The sequence below is a fragment of the Vulpes lagopus genome, chromosome 1 (assembly GCF_018345385.1).
Source record: "Vulpes lagopus strain Blue_001 chromosome 1, ASM1834538v1, whole genome shotgun sequence".
Classification (NCBI taxonomy): domain Eukaryota; kingdom Metazoa; phylum Chordata; class Mammalia; order Carnivora; family Canidae; genus Vulpes; species Vulpes lagopus.
The window spans coordinates 181,126,579-181,145,845 of record NC_054824.1 but is presented as its reverse complement, the minus strand read 5'-3'; the positions used below and the strand labels follow the sequence as shown (position 1 = coordinate 181,145,845).

General features: G+C 35.6%; 1 protein-coding gene across 4 annotated transcripts in view; it reads left to right on the top strand.

Moving 5' to 3' along the window:
• DENND1B (DENN domain containing 1B) overlaps window positions 1-19,267 on the top strand; it is a 259,630-nt gene that overhangs the window by 52,886 nt on the left and 187,477 nt on the right. For all 4 annotated transcript variants that reach the window (XM_041758344.1, XM_041758353.1, XM_041758364.1 and 1 more), the window contains exon 3: window positions 15,431-15,474. In XM_041758344.1, coding sequence (XP_041614278.1) covers window positions 15,431-15,474 — 44 coding nt within the window. The remainder of the gene's footprint in view (window positions 1-15,430; window positions 15,475-19,267) is intronic.

Genomic DNA, 19,267 nt, shown 5'->3' with positions numbered 1-19,267 from the left:
TGGTCAGACTGGATAGAAAATTATAGTAATTAATGAGTTTGCAAACTATTTTGGTAAAGGTAGTGAAAATTAAAACTTTAGGGTGTGGCATTAGCACAAGATGGCAGAATCAGGGACCCCAGCCAGCCTCCATCTCCCAACAAAGATTAACAATTAGACAGCTGTCCACCAACAAAAACAGTTGTGGGAGAGCCATGGAGTCCACTTAAGAAACTTTAACAACACATTGTAATAAAAAACTTGAGAATAACTACACTGAGGAAAGAACAGATTTATTATGCCTGCATCATTTCATTCCCAAGCTGACAATGCTCAGTGCTAAGAGGGAACTTTCCATCTAGAAAGAGTTTCTCTTGTAGACAAGGGATAGTGGGATGAATTAAGTCACTTTTGGGGCACCACATTAAAATCCTGCTTCAATTTCACCCCACTCAGAGACTAGCAAGGTAAGATGGATAGAGATGGCTGGGAACAGAGAAGAATAATATACTATCAATATTAGTCATACAGTAAGAGCAACTGTGGTTCCCACTTTACCTGCTCTGTGAATCTTATTGGTTTTTACCTCACAGATATTTGGGTTCACTGACACCAGTTGCTTGAGTTCCTCTCTGCCCCCCACCCTACCCTTCTCCTGTTGTGAGCCTAGGAATCACACTGGCAGCAGCCCAGACTTCTACAGCTATATGATGCAGGACACCATCCTAGATGCTCCCATGGCTGACCCTCACAACTGTGCAAGCACTCAGAGTTAGCTCTTCCAGCTGTGTACTTGCATGGCACCAGTCTGACACCTATTACCAGCCTTCAGTGTTATGTGCATACCTGGGGGAAGACTCTGTGGCCATGGGAGAGCATGTTGACAGCCAGGTCCTCCAAAGATGCTTGTGGGCTTAGATTATGTCACTAGCCTGCACTGTTATGCTCAACTGGAGCTAGCCCTTCCAGCTGTGCATCAGAATGCCCTGGCTAGATCCCCATCGCTAGCCTCCACTGCCATGCACTCATGGTGAGACACATGAGCAGCCACCAATAGTGTAAGGTAGTATCTTACCTACTGAGAGTACATCACTGGCACTGGCTACTACTGCTGCTTGTTCTGGTCCCTATTCACTGGACCTGAAGGCACAGTTGAGGACCTTTACAGCCTCAGTGGATGCCCTGCAGCATGTGTGAAAGACCAGGTAGTTGGAGATGCTGTGAACTCTAATGTCCTCAGCTGAATGAGCCATCACATACCCCCAGATCTGTTGCTATTACATATCTCTAAATTTAGTGTCTTACACCACTAGATCTGGAGCCACATCACACTCCAGCACACCCCAACCTGCAGATGAAAATCTTCCCTTAAAGAAGTCAGTCTATAAATTCTGGAAAAAATGACTGCTCCTTCTAGTGGGTAGACACCTAGACATGGTTACAGAGATCATGAAGAATTAGAGAAATATGACTCCATCAAAGGAGTTTAGTGAATCTCCAGTATGTAGCCCCAAAGAAATGGAAATCCAGAATTTCCTAATAAATAATTCAAATAATTGTTCTGATGATGCTTGAGCACTATAAGAGAATACAAATAAGCAATTTAAATATACCAAGAAAACAACACAAGAACAAATGTGAAGTGCAACAAATCCAGAAAACCTAAAAAAGAACCAAACAAATTTTGGAGCTAAAGAATGCAGTGATCTGAGGAATTCAATGGAGAGCTTCAACTGCAGATTAGACCAAGCAGATGAAAGAATCTTTGAGCTTGAAGACATAATATGAAATTAGCCACTCAGCAGAGCAAAAAGAAAATAAAAAAGAATAAAAAGGAATGAAACCGTTAAGACAGTCTTTTTACATTTGGAGTCCCAGAAGGAGAAGAGAGGGAGAAAGGGGTACAAAATGTATTTCAAGAAATACCAGCTAAGAACTTTTCAAACCTGAAGATAGATTTGGACATCCAGCTTTTGAAGTTAATAAGTAACCCCCAAATTTCAATCAAAATGGTCTTCTCCAAGACATATTATAATATAGCTGTCCATAAGTAAAGATAAGAGTTTTAAAAGTAGCAAGAGAAAAATATTTCTCTTATGAAGGCTATCAGCAGATTTCTCAACAGAGGCCTTGCAGGCCAGGAGAGACTGGAATATTATATTCAGAATACTGACAGAGGGAGATCCCTGGGTGGCTCAGCAGTTTAGCGCCTGCCTATGGCCCAGCACGCAATCCTGGAGTCCCGGGATCGAGTCCCATGTCGGGCTCCCGGCATGGAGCCTGTTTCTCCCTCCTCCTGTGTCTCTGCCTCTCTCTCTCTCTCTCTGTCTACCATAAATAAATAAGTAAAATCTTAAAAAAAAAAAAAAAAAAAGAATACTGACAGAAAGACTGCTAACCAAGAATACTATATCCAGCAAAGTCGTCCTTCAAAAATAAAGGTTGAAATAAAGACTTTCCCAAACAAATAAAAGCTGAGGTAGTTCATCACCATTACACTTGCCTTACAAGAAATTTGAAGGGACTTATTCAAGCTGAAATGAAAGAACAGGGACTATGAAAACATGTGAAAGGAAACAACACCCTGGTAAAGTCAGGTGTGTTGCCAACTTCAGAATGCTCTATTTGTATCAGGCAAAATAGACTAAGTCAAAAGCTGCAACAAGAGAGGAAAAAGGTCATTATATGATGATAAAAGGGTCAGTTTGTGAAGATTATATAATTGTACATATATATGCATCCTACATGTAGAGATATCAAGGAAATATTAACAGATCTGAAGGGAGTAATAGATATCAATGGGTAAGAGGACTTTAATACCCTGTTTTCAACAATAGATAAATTACCCAGGCAGAAGATCAATAAAGGAACACTGAACTTAACCATACTTTAGGTCAAATGGTCTTAGCAGACATATATAGAATGTTCCATCCAACAGCAACAGAAAACATTCTTTTTAAGAACACAAGGAAAGTCTCTAGCATAGACTATATATTAGTTCACAAAATAAATGTCAATAAATTTAATAGGATTGAATTATACCAGATATTTCTTGCAACCACAGTGGTATCAAACTAGAAATCAATAATAAGAGGAAAACTGTAAAATTTAAAAATATGTAGAAATTATTAACATACTACTGAACAACTTATGGGTCAAAGATTAAATAAAAAATATACTGAAACAAACAAAAAATGGAAACAGCATACCACAAGTCATGGGATACAGTAAGAGCAGTGCAAAGAGGAAGTTTATAGTGATAAATGCCTGCATTAGGGAAATGGAAATAATCCAAACAACTTAGCTTTATACTTCAAGAACTAGAAAAAGAACAAATGAGGCCCCAAATTAACAGAAGGAAAAAGATAAAGATTAGAGGAGAAATAAATGAAATGGAGAATAGAAAAATAGTAGAAAATCAGCAAAACTAAGAGTCATTTTTTGAAAAGATAAATAAAATTCACATTTAGTTGGATTTATCATGAGAAAAAAAGAAAGGACTTCAATAAATAAAATTATAAATGAAAAACATGTTACAGTTGATACATAGAAATACAAAGGATCATAAAAGACTATCATGAACAACCATATGTCATTAATTAGATAACCTAGAAGAAATAAATGCATTCAGTCTTTCAAACATACGACTTACCATGTCTGAATCAGGAAGAAGTAGAAAATCTGAACAGACCAATAATACGTAAGGAGATTTAATGTCATAAAAAGCCTCCCAACAAAAAAACCCTTAAGACCAGATGGCTTTGTGGGTGAATTTACTAAACGTGTAAGAAGAATTAATGCCAATTCTTCTTATTCTCTTCTAAAACATTGAAAAGTAGGGAACATAACCAAACTTATTTTATAAGGCCAGTATTGCCCTGATACCAAAAGCAGAAAAGGATACTAAAAGAAAACTTTAGGCCAGTATTCTTGATGATTATAGGAGCAGAAGTTTTCAACGGAATGCTAGCAAATCAAATTCAGTGGCAGATAAAAGGATTATCTATGAAGGAACTCCCTTCTGCTTGCTAGATGGGATGCTGCCTGATTCGTGAATCAATAAGGCCAGTTAGATCTTGAAATAAAAAAAAAATGATAAAAATCCATGAGCAAGTGAGATTTATTCTGGGATTCAAAGATGGTTCAACATGTGAAAATCCATAAATGTGCTATATCATATTAATAAAATGAAAGATAAAAATCATATCATCTCAATAGTTAAAAAACATTTGATAAAAGTTGGTATCTTTCATGATTAAAGCTTTCAACAAGTTAGATATAGAAAGAACATACCTCAGTACACATGTGACAGTCCTATAGCTAACATATTCAATGGTGAAAGGTGAAGGCTTTCCCTCTGAGATCAGGAACAAGATAAGGAAGCCCACTCTCACCACTCTTATTTAACATAGTACTGGAAGTCCTAGCCAGAGCAGTTAGGTAAGAAAAATAAATAAAACGCATCCAGATGGGAAGGAAAGAAACAACATTGTTTGCCGATGACATGATATAGAAAATCCTAAAATCTCTGCCAAAATTTTTTTAGAATAAAAAAAATTTTTTTTTTAGAATAAACAAATTCGGTAACATTTCAAGATGCAAAATCAACATACAAAAAGTAATTGCATTCTTTTTTTTAAAGATTTTTAAATTTATTCATTAGAGACACAGAGACACAGGCAGAGAGAGAAGCAATTTAGTTGCATTCTTTTTTTTTTTTTTTTTTTTTTTTAATTTATTTATGATAGTCACACAGAGAGAGAGAGAGAGGCAGAGACACAGGCAGAGGGAGAAGCAGGCTCCATGCACCGGGAGCCCGATGTGGGATTCGATCCCGGGTCTCCAGGATCGCGCCCTGGGCCAAAGGCAGGCGCCAAACCGCTGCGCCACCCAGGGATCCCCTTTAGTTGCATTCTTATACACAAACAATGAAATGTCTGAAAAAGAAATAGCACAATCCCATTTATAATAGCATCAAAAACAATAAAATACATCAAAAAGAATAAAATACTTAGGAATGAATTTAATCAAGCAGTGAACGATGTATACCTTGAAAACTGTGAGACAGTGGGTTGCCTGGATCACTCAGTTAAGTGCCCTACTCTTGATTTCAGCTCAGGTCATGATTTCAGGGTCCTGAGAGTGAGCCCTGCTTTGGGCTCCAAGCTCAGTGGGGAGTCTACTTGGGATTCTCTGTCTCCTTTCCCTCTGCCCCTCCCTCTGTTCATGCACTCTCTCGTTCTCTCTAAAATAAATAAATCTTTAAAAACAACTATAAAACATTGATGAAAGAAATTGAAGAAGACAAATAAATGGAAAGATATCCTATGACCATGGATTGGAAGAATTAATATTGTTATCATTTTGTTCATATTACCCAAAGCCATCTATAGATTCAATATAATATTTGTCAAAATTCAATGGAATTTTTTTCACAGAAATACAAGAACAATCCTGAAATTTATATGGACTCACAAAAGATCCCCAAAAGCCAAAAAAACATTGTGAAAGAACAAAACTGGAGGAATCACACTTCCAAATTTCAAATTGTGTTATAAACTACAGTAATCAAAACAATGTGGTACTTGCATAAAAACAGACATGTGGACCAATGGAACAGAATCCAGAGCCCAGGAGTAAACTCACACATATATGATCAACAAATATTTCACAAGGGAACCAAGAATACTCAATGTGGAAAAGGACAGTCTCTTTAATAAATGGTGTTGGGAAAACTGGATTATCTGCATACAGATGAACAAGATGGATTCCTGTCTTATACCAATCACAAAACTTGAAATGGATTAAGGACTTAAACCTGAGATCTGAACCCATAAAACTCTTATAAGAAAATATAGATGATAAGCTCCTTGATATCAGTCTTATCAATGACATTTTGCATATGACACACAGTGCACAAGCAACAAAAGCAGAAATCAGAAAGTGGGATTACATCAAACTAAACAAATTTCTGCACAGCAAGAGAAACAATCAAAATGAAAAGGCAACCTACAGAATGGGAGAAAAAAGTTGTAAACCATATATATATTTTTAGTTTCCACATATGAATGAGTACAGTATTTGCCTTATATATCTTATGCATCTGATAGGGGTTAATATCCAAAACATATATGGATCCATAGAACTCATGCACTAACAACAACAACAAAAAAAACCCAAAACAAATAATTCATTAAAAAATAGAAGGGGGCACCTGGGTAGCTCAGTTGGTTAAGTGTCTGCCTTTGGCTAAGGTCATGATGTTGGGGTCCTGGGATTGAGCCCTACATTAGGCTCCTTGCTCAGCAGGGAGTCTGCTGTTCCCCTTCTGTGACCCCTCCTCCTTACTCTGCTCATCCTCTCACTGCCTCTCTGTCAAATGAATAAATAAAGTCTTAAAAAAATAAAAAAAAATAGGCAGAGGATTAATTCATTAACTATCATGGAAATGCAAACCAAACCCATAATGGGATATTATCTTACATGTGTTAAAAAAAAGAACAAGTGCTGACAGGGATGCAGAGAATAGGGAACTCTGGTTCACTGTTGGTGGGGATGAAAAATTAATATAGCCATTGTGGGAAACAGCATGGAAGTTTCTCAAAAAATTAAAAATATGATCCAGCAATCCCACTTCTGGGAATATATCTGAAGAAGATGAAATCATTATCTTGAAGAGAGATCTGCGCTGCCATGCTCATTGCAGCATTAATCACAATAGTCAATGGATGAATGGTTAAAGAAAATGTGGGATATATGTGTGTATAATGAAATATTTTGTGTGTGTGTGTGTGTGTGTGTGTATTTATATGATCTCACTCATATGTGGAATCTAAAAACATGGAACTCAAAGAAAGAGAATAGAATGGTGGTTGCCAGGACCTGAGGGAGAGATGTTGGTCAGAGGGTATAAACTTTTAGTTATAAAATGAATAAGTTCTGGGGATCTCGTGTACAGTATAGTGATTATAGTTAACAATATTGTATGTCTCCTTGAAAGCTGCTATGAGAGTAGAGTCTTAATGTTCTTACCAAAACCACAACAAAAACAATAAATTAATAATTATGCAAGGATGTGTGTCTTGTTAACTAATCTTATTATAAAAATTTCACATATAGTTTATTGAATGAAGTTGCCCACCTTAAACTTAATGTTATATGTCAATTATCAATAAAGCTGGGAAAGTAGTTTTAACTCTAGTTGCCTAATTCCATGCTTTTCAATCCTTTTCATGTAATAGCATATGTAGAAAATGATATTTATATGGTAAACTTGGGAGGGAGGGAGTGGGTAATAGGGAGGAGAAGAGGGAAATTGATTTTACCTTTTTCAGTACCTGTCTCTGATCAGAGACAGAAAGCATTAGTATTCATTTCTCTAAGACCAGAACTTCAGCCACCTAATTTCATAATTATCAATGCTCCATGTATTTATTTTACCTTATTTTTCAGCCCTACAGTCTTCGGACATGTGCAGTAGATCTTCTTTTGAAAATATACTGTTTTAAAGTGCATCAGCATGATTTGGTATAACATTTAGTTGTAATGGACTTTACAGGAAAACAAAACACCTTACTTCCCTTTTTATTAGCTTTAAATCAGCAATTCCTATCTATAACAACTCTTCTGTTTAAATTTTCTATCACACCTGACTTAAAACCTCAACCCAGACTGAATCTACCAATTATCTCTTTTACCTAAACTGATGGGACATGATGGGGGAAATACCACATTGTTGCCATTAAACACTAGGTTAGATACCTACCAAATTGAGTAGTCAGCAGTGCCTGAAACAGTTGTCACATTTCCTCCTTCAGCCGCCAGCAACTTCTCTCTTAAGCAGAGACCTTTGCTTCTGCTTTGCAGAAAATAATTAGCAATTTTTACACAAAACTTTTGTCTTTGCACCACCAATTCTAAAATTTCTTTGGATTCAGATCTCTCTCTCTCTCTCTCTCTCTTTTTTTTTTCTATAACAATGGAAAACATTCTCCAGCTTCCTTCCAGGGCTCATCTCATTATCTTGATCAGGATCCCATTCTCCTGCCTTTTGAGAGATATCATCTCATTTCTCTTTGGCTCTCTGCTGGCTTATTAATTCCTTTTATTTAAATGTGTTCAAGTCTGCACCATATTAAAAGAAAAATCTATCCAGCCTCATCTCTCTCTCCTCCTCCCTTTACTTTCTTCCCTCTACAGTCTGTTAAGTAAGTTGTCTCCATACACTATGCCTCATTTATTCTCACTGCATGATCCTATGTCTGCCTTCTGCTTCCCATCCTTCCACTGAAGCTCACTTTATTGTGGCTTTATGCTTTATGGATAGTTGCCATTTTTTAGTAGTCACCTTGCTTAGTATTTGGCCACATTTGAGAATTTTTTAGATACACCGTCGTCCTTTGGCTTTCATAACAACACACACTCTAGCTGTATTCTTTATACATTTCTAGTTGTTTTTTTCTCATTTGGTTTATGTCCTCATCTGCCTTAATGGCTTTCCATGATACCCAGGATCCATTTTAAACTCTAGTCTGTCCCCTACCTCTCTAGCTTCATCCCTTGACATTCTCTCCTTTATAGTCTACATTTGGGATACAATACTTTTTTTTTTTTTCCAGTTTCTAGATTCATCCTCCTTTCTATTAACTTACAAGATGTTATGCATATCGTCTCTCCAGTCTGGAATGTTCTCCCTTGCCCACTTTAGAACCCAGATCCTAACATGTTGGTTTATATGTACTTTCCTTCCTAAGTAGTTTAGTGACTCTGAATTAGATTAGATTTCCATATGTTGTCCTGTAGTATCCTGTCCACTAGTGTAATAGTCATTAAATTTTATTGCATTATATATTTTAGATGCTTTCTTTTCTCTGAGTTGTAGAGGCCCTATTTTGTTTAGTTCACCTTTATATCTCCAAAGGTGAAAGAATAAAATTACACACTTTCCTTAATGAGTCTTGGTCATTTATATTCAAGAGACATCACCATTCCTTCATTTGGAACATTTCTTGAAATGCTTACACCAGTGCATTTTTAAGTTGAGTCCAAGTATTTCTATAGGATACCTTGTTTAAAACAATAGTTTTTTTTAAAATTGGAGTTCAATTTGCCAACATATAGCATAACACCCAGTGCTTATCCCGCCAAGTGCCCCTTTCAGTGCCCATCACCCAGTCACCCCAACCCCCTGCCCACCTCCCTTTCCACTACCCCTTGTTCATTTACCAGAGTTAGGTGTGTCTCATGTTTTGTCACCCTCACTGATATTTTCACACATTTTCTCTCCTTTCCCTTTATTCCCTTTCATTAATTTTTATATTCCCCAAATGAATGAGATTCCACAAATATAATGTTTGTCCTTCTCCGATTGACTTATTTCACTCAGCATAATACCCTCCAGGTCCATCCAGATCAAAGCAAATGGTGGGTATTTGTCATTTCTGATGGCTGAGTAATATTCCATTGTATACATAGACCACAGCTTCTTTATCTATTCATCTTTTGATGGACACCGAGGCTCCTTCCACAGTTTGGCTATTGTGGACATTGCTGCTATGAACATTGGAGTGCAGGTGTCCCAGCGTTTCACTGCATCTGTATCTTTGGGGTAAATCCCAGCAGTGCAATTGCTGGGTCGTAGGGCAGGTCTATTTTTAACTCTTTGAGAAACCTCCACACAGTTTTCCAGAGTGGCTGCACCAGTTCCCATTCCCACCAACAGTGCAAGAGGGTTCCCCTTTCTCCACATCCTCTCCAACATTTGTTGTTTCCTGTCTTGTTAATTTTCCCCATTCTCACTGGTGTGAGGTGGTATCTCATTGTGGTTTTGATGTGTATTTCCCTGATGGCCAGTGATGCAGAGCCTTTTCTCATGTGTTTGTTGGCCATGTCTGTCTTCCTCTGTGAAATTTCTGTTCATGTCTTTTGCCCATTTCATGATTGAATTGTTTCTTTGCTGTTGAGTTTAATAAGTTCTTTATAGGTCTTGGATACTAGCCCTTTATCTTATAGGTCTTTTGCAAATATCTTCTCCAGTTCTGTAGGTTGTCTTTTAGTTTTGTTGACTGTTTCTTTTGCTGTGCAGAAGCTTTTTATCTTGATGAAGTCCCAATAATTCATTTTTGCTTTTGTTTCCCTTGTCTTCATAGATGTATCTTGCAAGAAGTTGCTGTGGCCAAGTTCAGAAAGGGTGTTGCCTGTGTTCTCCTCTAGGATTTTGATGGATTCTTGTCTCACATTTAGATCTTTCATCCATTTTGAGTTTATCTTTGTGTATGGTGTAAGAGAATGGTCTAGTTTCATTCTTCTGCATGTGAATGTCCAATTTTCCCAGCACCATTTATTGAAGAGGCTGTCTTTTTTCCAGTGGATAGTCTTTCCTGCTTTGTTGTATATTAGTTGGCCATACAGTTGGGGGCCCACTTCTGGATTCAATATTCTGTTTCATTGATCTATGTGTCTGTTTTTGTGCCATGACCACACTGTCTTGATGATCACAGCTTTGTAGTACAACCTGAAATCTGGCATTATGATGCCCGCAGCTATGGTTTTCTTTTTTAAAATTCCCCTGGCTATTCGGGGTCTTTTCTGATTCCACACAAATCTTAAGATGATTTGTTCCAACTCTGAAGAAAGTCCATAGTATTTTGATTGGGATTGCGTTAAATGTGTATATTGCCCTGGGTAACATTGACATTTTCACAATATTAATTCTTCCAATCCATGAGCATGGTATATTTTTCCATCTCTTTGTATCTTCCTCCATTTCTTTCAGAAATGTTCTGTAGTTTTTAGGGTATAGATCCTTTACCACTTTGGTTAGGTTTATTCCTAGATATCTTATGCTTTTGGGTGCAATTGTAAATGGATTGACTCCGGAATTTCTCTTTCTTCAGTCTCATTGTTAGTGTATAGAAATGCTACTGATGTCTGGGCATTGATTTTTGTATCCTGCCACACTGCCGATTTGCTGTATGAGTCCTCGCAATCTTGGGGTGGAGTCTTTGGGTTTTCTATGTACAGTATCGTGTAATCTGTGAAGAGGGAGAGTTTGACTTCTTCTTTGCCAATTTGAATGCCTTTTATTTCTTTTTGTTGTCTGATTGCTGAGTCCAGGACTTCTAATACTATGTTGAATGCAGTGGTGAGAGTGGACATCCCTGTCATGTTCCTGATCTTAGGGGAAAGGCTCTCAGTGTTTCCCAATTGAGAATGATATTTGCTGTGGGCTTTTTGTAGATGGCTTTTAAGATGCTGAGGAATGTTCCCTTTATCCCTACACTCTGAAGAGTTTTGATCAGGAATGGATGCTGTATTTTGTCAAATGCTTTCTCCTCATCTATTGAGAGGATCATCTAGTTCTTGTTTTTTCTCTTGTTGATATGATCTATCACATTGATTGCTTTACGAGTGTTGAACCAGCCTAAAACAATAGTTTGCACAAAAATAGAGAGCCTTTTCCCATGTGTGCTATCGGGCTTTGGAGTGCAGGGACCTTTCCTCTTTCTTTATCACTGCATAGAGTTTTGAATGGAATAGATTGAATTTAAATGGGACAGAGAAATGTATTGATTCTGGAAATTATTTAAAATAGCTGCTTTTGGGGCGCCTGGGTGGTGCCATCAGTTAAATGTCAGAGTCTTGATTTTGGCTCAGGTTGTGATTTTGGGGTCCTGGAATCCATCCCCAAGTCAGGCTCTGTGCTCTGCAGGAAAGTCTGCTTATCCCTCTCCCTCTGCTCCTCCCCCCACTCGTGCGTGTTCTCTTGCTCACTCTTGCTCTGCTTCTCTTTCTCATATAAACAAAGTCAAAATAAAATAAAGTAATATAATATAAAATAACTGCTCTTTAGATCTCAACTAAGAAAGTTCTAGTCTCTCACATTGACTAGCCTTATAACTAAGACAAACTTTTTGTTTTGGCCTTGGTTTTCTCATTCATAAAATTCTGATTCTGCAAGGTATGTAAATCAAACACTGAAAGCTATAATCCATCATATTACTTTCTAATATATATTCTACTTTCAAAAGTACATAGTCTCTGAACTATAATTTTACAAATGTTTTACATTTGTAAAACATTTGTTTTACAAATAGTTTTAAAAATTCATCTGTGAATTCCACAGAATTCAGTGAATATTTATGCAAATTTAAAAGTTTGCTTTCCATTTTTTTAATAATGTAGCTGAATCACACCAGTATTTTAAGTTATTTTAATTATTGTTTCCAGTGGTGGGCCAGAAAATGTGAAAGACCTGATTGGAAAGGGAAAAAAAAATTGCTGAATTTATCTCACCTTGTATTTTAAAAAAGCCTTAGTCATGAATTTGGAATACTTCTGATGGTGATGCAGAAATAATATTTAAAATATTCTTATTCCAAATTTACTGATTTGATAAAAATTTTTATATTTTCCTTTCTATACTGTAACATCTTTTATTAGAATGAGATTGGCTATATTTATGTACAAATCGAGTCATATATTTTTCCTTTCACATTTATTTGCTTTCTAGATAGTTGGTGGCAAACGTTTTTTTTTTTTTTTTTTAATTAAGATATGGAATCTCCCTTGAATTGCTGGTAGAGATTGGTAAGAAGAGAAGCACAGTGTACATTGGGCCTCACCAGCAGCAGTGATTTTTGCTAGTGGTTCTCATCCTTTCACTCATAAAATAAGCAGAAAATTGACCTAACATTGCCAGCTCAGATCTGATAGCTAGAAAGTAATCCTTAGGGAATTACATTTGGGAACCAGGTGTTTTGTTTTGTTTTAAATTATTTTTCCTTTGAGGTAAAGTTTCCTTTGTGAAAAGTTTCTACAGAGATGTGTCAGATATAGTGTAAATCTAGCAACACAGGCAGTAATTAAGTTAATCAATTTCAAATATAGATTCCCATTATAATAAATTTTTGAGTGCTGAGGTGGAAATTTCATTTAATGAAAAGAAATAGGATATTTTTCACTAAATAAATCAGTAGATGAATTTTCATGAATTCACTTGTTCATTCTGTGTGAAATAGGCGATAGAGAAAAAAGCAAAACAAACAAAAAAACCAGGACACTTGGGTGGCTCAGTGATTGTCTGCCTTCAGCTCAGGGCCTGATCCCAGGATCTGGGATACAGTCCTGCATAGAGCTCCCTGTGGGGAGCCTGCTTCTTCCTCTGCCTGTGTCTCTGCCTCTCTCTCTGTGTCTGTCATGAATAAATAAATCTTTAAAAAAAAAAAAAAAGAAAAACACAGAATAATAGAGGATGAGGAAAAGTAAGTTAGCAAAATACACTTGAGTAAATGCTGTGAACAATAGCCTTGTCTGTACAAGGTAAACATTCTGGTTTTAAGACATAAGCTTAAGAGACTTGTCACAAACATTCTCTTAAATGGCAACTATAAAATTGAGGTTGTTTAAAAGGGATGTTTGAAATATTCACATTGTAACTCTTAAATTCCATTTTTTTAAATAATAAATTTATTTTTTATTGGTGTTCAATTTGCCAACATACAGAATAACACCCAGTGCTCATCCCATCAAGTGCCCCCCTCTGTGCCCATCACCCATTGACCCCCACCCCCTGCCCTCCTCCCCTTCCACCACCCCTAGTTCATTTCCCAGTTAGGAGTCTTTATGTTCTGTCTCCCTTTCTGATATTTCCTACCCATTTCTTCTCCCTTCCCTTCTATTCCCTTTCACTATTATTTATATTCCCCAAATGAATGAGAACATATAATAACTATTCTACGTTTCTTTTTAATTGATTTGCTTATATGGCTATTAGTGTATTAACTTATCAAAATAATATTTCATGAAAATTCCATTTTATAACTTTTATGCAATTCAAATCTTAATAACTACTATTTTGGTAAAACTGACTTACACTTACATATTTTCCAACATAACACACTCATTACACGTGTGTGTGTGTGTGTGTATATATATATATAGTGTGTATATATATATATATATATCCACCTTAATCTTCCATATCTTGAGTATTTTTAGGTGAGTGTAATGCATGTGATTCATTTTAGAAATGTACATTTTGTTTTATTTTTTTATTTTTTTATTTTTTTTTACATTTTGTTTTATATGAAGAGATAATCATTTAATATTACCTTTGTGAATTTGTAATGCATTATTTTTATGTTTTAAATGATTTCTTAATTTATTGACATATATAGAAACCTTCTATTCCTTACTAAGTAACAATGTTAATTTAGAAAGTATGCTTTCTTTTCTTTTTAATTTAAAATAATTGAAAAAAATTCTTTTGAATTTAAGTAATACAGCAAGAGGAGATTGCTTGTGCTAAAAATGTTTCTCGGTTATTATTGAGTTTTGTAATTAAAACTTGAAATTATGCATTCTTGGACTGTATTTTTATAAAAGCAGCATAGAATTAGAGGAAATAATGGATTAGAACTGTAATTGTTTACTGACTGGGAAGATAAAGTGCTATCTTTGGTATACCCTTTTTACTGGAGTGGAATTCAAATCCTGTTGTATCAGCGGTACTTGTTATTTATATTGTCTTGAGCATTCAGAGGCTTTTTCAGAAGTAATATTGTCTGTTGTACACTATCGTTTTAAAGCACATCTCTACAGATATTCAGAAGTTTGTTTTTGACACATTTAAAAAGTGAGCACACAACCAAAATATTTATTAATGCTAATTTAATTAAAAGGACATTTTTAATATACTAAAAAGAAAAGAAATATTGTGAGAAATGATGAAAATGAAAAACCAGTGGGAATATTTATAAAACAACAATGGGAAAAAAACAGCAACAACAATGGTTTTTATATCTGAATAACTAGATACGATATATTAGAAATTTTTTTTTAAAATACCCTGCAAATATCAGTTTAAGTAAGCTTGATGTCTTATACATACTAATTTATATCTGTTATTTTATAAAAGGCTTTTTGGAGTTGCAAATATAGGATATCAGAAATGAATTTTGATATAAAGCAAGCATTATTACAGTGTTCATAAATATTTAGGATTTTAAATGGAGATTTAAGATGATATATTATGATCTAATTTCTAACTATAGTATATTTGTTACATATTTTTCACATTTATGCTTTTCTTTTCTTTTTTTTTTTTTTTTTATGCTTTTCTTTTCAAATTAAGACCAATATGTTAACTATAGTTAAATCTGAAAATTCATACTTCAGAATCTTAAAGTGTGAAGTATGTAAATAAAAAAGTGAGTTGTGAAAAGAAATAATGAGTTTTAATAATCTGACCAAGTTACTACTTTTGTTCCTGTTCCCAGAGGTCATTAAAATGCTTAAAAGATCAAAATACTTTATGTTTAACCTCATCAACTGTAAATGTTTAAAGAGAAATTTAAAAATTAGTTAAAAGGTAACTCTGACAATGTTTTAACAAGAATGTTGGTGTAAATGTGCTCTTTTGCCTCTAATTCCATGTGTCAATTATTTACAGATCCGGTGGTATTGTGGAAATTCCCAGAGGACTTTGGCGATCAGGTTGGAACTACATAATCTTTTAAAAAACATTTATAATGGGGGTACTATGATTATTGCTGCTGTTACTGCAGCAACTACTACTATACATGAATTGCTATACGTATTTTCTCTTGACCAGCTGTGAGGAAAAAAGCATCATGTGTGCAGGATGAATAAATGATTAGATCTCTCCTTGTTACAGTGATGTCTGAATCGCTTACATATATATTGAGTTGACTATATTTCCTTATTTTATATAATTCTTATCTATAGCTTTCTTAAAAGAAAATGAGATTTCAGAATGAGTTTATTCCATTTATATTTTAAATTATAGTCTTCTATAGTTCCTTAAGTAATGATTATGACCAAAATTATGAATTATATATTGACATGATATACACAAAACACTTTAAAATTTTATAATTACAGATTTATAATTTTGAAATGAATTATATGACAAAATTTCAATTTTCATGGAAATCTGATGAACTTTTTTTTGCCTGCAAAGCAATGGTAAAACAATCTTGTCACTCTTAAAATTAAAAATTTTATTAGTATTAAACTTAACCATAAGTTAAGTTCAAAGATACAATTCTTAAACTTCTCATAAGTTATAAAAATGAAAGCTGACCATTTATTTAAAGCAGTTCATTCAGAAATAAGTAAACAGAAGAATGTTTATTTAAAGGAGTTCATTCAGAAACAAGTATACAAATAAGTGATTTTGATATGTGGAAGGATAACTTTCTGCATGTAAGGCTAAGAAGTTACGCTGAAAAAAAGTAAATGAGCATGTTAAATATTAATTCAATCTAATGCAGTCCTTGACTATTTTTCACATGAAAGGAGAGGTGTGCACTCTTAATTAGTTTTGAGCTTTTTAGAGAAAGAATAGATTTATAAATATCTTAAGTATGCAAAAGGAGTCCCTACAGTGAATACATGATTTGGATATATGATGCATAACTGAGTTTGTTCTGAAGTAATGTGTGGTTAGGGGAGAGCCTTACTGATTCATTTTTAGTGTTTTGCAATACTATTTTTCTTCTGGTATTCTCCATTCTTGTCCACTGACCCAAGAACAAGCCTCCTGTCCAGGACATGTCTTTTTTTGCTTTTATTTTCTACCCCTTAAACCATCTGGAGAAATCCCAGGAGATCTGAAGAATCCTCACTTTGGGTCACATAAGAGCAATCATATACTTGTTGAGTTCAACTACAGTAAATTTTTCAGTGAGACCAACTATTGCTGTCCCTCTTTGTGACTGATAAACTGGTGATAGGAATTTTTTAGTTGGGGCTGAAATGTTTTGTTTCCCAAATTTGTGAAGTTAGTGGAACATTAATAAGCCCTTACATACCCATTAAAATGCAAAAGCAGTTAACTGGGAAATGGTGAAGAGTGTCCAGAATTCTAGTTCATAGCAATTCTTATACACTTTAGGATTCTTATACACTTATACACTTTAGAAGGTTAGAACTGAAAAGAACTTTAGATACCGTTTTGTCTAAATATTTCTTATTATGTCTGAAGAAACCAAACTTTCTATGGGAATCTAGCCACGGGCCTTGAAGAATGGTTTTGCCATATGCTTTTTGGTGAATATTCTGAATACTAGAGATGATTCAAGTACGCTGTATATTTCTCATCTTTCTTACCACTTACTACTGTTGTAGACTATTTCTTGCTAACCAGCCTTTTCACTGGATCTGAGACTTGCTTCAGTAAATAATTATAAAAAGCTCTTTATTTAGCTGTTACCATGTACTGGTGCTATATTATGTGCTTTATGTGCATAATTCATTTCATCTTCAAACCCACCGAGTACTGCTGGGAGGTAGTATCATTCCCCAAAGTAAGGGTTAAGAAAGTTGCCTGTGATCGCACTGCTTATCAGAGACAGAGCTAAGATTTGAAGGCAAGTTTGTCTAATTCAAAAGCATGTGCTATTAGCAATTAAGCTGTATTCTTTCTGCTTAGAATGCTGTCTCAGATCCTACTCACTTTATTTTAGCTCTTTTAACAAGTTTATCATAACAGTTCTTTTCCCTCATTATTTTTATAATTTGAAATCAATGTGTTATTTAATCCAAAGGAACAGTATTGATTAATTACCCTTTGGTTCTACTACATAGAGTTGTTGGCTCATCATAGGTGTTGGTTTATTACATGCTCCTCAAGTGTGTCTTCCTTCTTTAGTTGGTAGAACTAGTGGGACAGTTCACAGTCACATTTCAGGAGCTGTAATTTGATTTTGGGGGGAGGTAAATAGAGAATTTTGTATAGGAAAGTAGGAAATGAAACTGTAAATGTAAATAGAGCTGAGTTTTGGTAACATTAAAGTCCTTGCTGAAGAGTTGGTCCTTCAGAACTTGAGGAGAATGTAATATAGCAAAATAAGTATGTTAGGAATATTAGTCGGGAAGAGATTTCTGTAGGGATTGGTTGTGGGAGAAACCAGGAACATGGAAATTAGTTGGCTATTACAGTAGTTCAGCTGTAGGCATCAAAAGGATCTGAAAGGGTTGGTTACATTAGGAATGAAAAGTAAGATGAGTATAAGGAGGAAGGAGGAAAGACGTTGGTGTTGAGGTGCTTTGCAGGGTATGGGGTCGAGAGGAACAGTGACGAGAGGATGAATTTGATTTTTGTCACTCCGAGAAATGTTGAATTATCTTTGTGTAAGTGGTAGATGGGACTTTGGAGATTGGAGAAGAATGGAGAAGTGTTTACAGCCTGAGGAAATACAAAGCTGTAAGCAAATTAAAGAATTGCTAAACAGACTGAGTTGATGTCAGATTTATGTTTTGCAAATGTTTGGCTGAGAAGATGAATGCAGACCAAGTCTTCCCCTCTGTGCCACTGATACTGGCAGTATCCCTTTGTACATTTGTGAGGAGTTCAGGGGTTCTATATAAAATGAGTAATTTTGTTTCTTTTTGTTGTAATCAAGGTAATTCTCCATTGCCCTTAGTTCTCTGTTGTTCACATTTATACTTATGGCTTGAGGCTGTTTCTCAGAATACTTAATTTTCCCTTTACTCTCTGCTTGTCATTTTTATGGTTCATGTTTCTATAGCATCCCTGCTTGTATATACCATGCTCTTTTGGGGCCATGGTTGGTCTGTGTTTCTTCAGTAAGAGGAGCAATCTTTGTGAGAAAAATACACTTTTAGAGTGAGTTTAGAAATAAAATCTTAGGGATCCCTGGGTGGCGCAGCGGTTTGGCGCCTGCCTTAGGCCCAGGGCGCGAACCTGGAGACCCGGGATCGAATCCCGCGTCGGGCTCCCGGTGCATGGAGCCTGCTTCTCCCTCTGCCTGTGTCTCTGCCTCTCTCTCTCTCTGTGACTATCATAAATAAATAAATAAATAAATAAATAAATAAATAAATGATATTTAAAAAAAAAAAAAGAAATAAAATCTTAGGGGTGCCTGGTGGCTCGGTTGAGCATCTGCCTTTGGCTCAGATAATGATTGCAGGATCCTGGGATGGAGCCCCGTGTCGGGCTCCCTGCTCAATGGGGAGTCTGCTGCTTCTTCTCCCTCTGTCTCTCCACTGGCTTGTGCTCTCTCTCAAATAAAAAAATAAAATTTTTTTTAAAAAGAAAAAAAGAAATAAAATCTTATAAATACTGGAATCAGGGATGCCTGGGTGGCTCAGCGGTTAAGCATCTGCCTTTGGCCCAGGGCATGATCTTGGGGTCCCGAGATCAAGTCCCACATTAGGCTCCCTACATAGAGCCTGCTTCTCCCTCTGCCTCTGCCTGTCTCTGTCTCTCTGTGTCTCTCGTGAATAAATAAATAAAACCTTT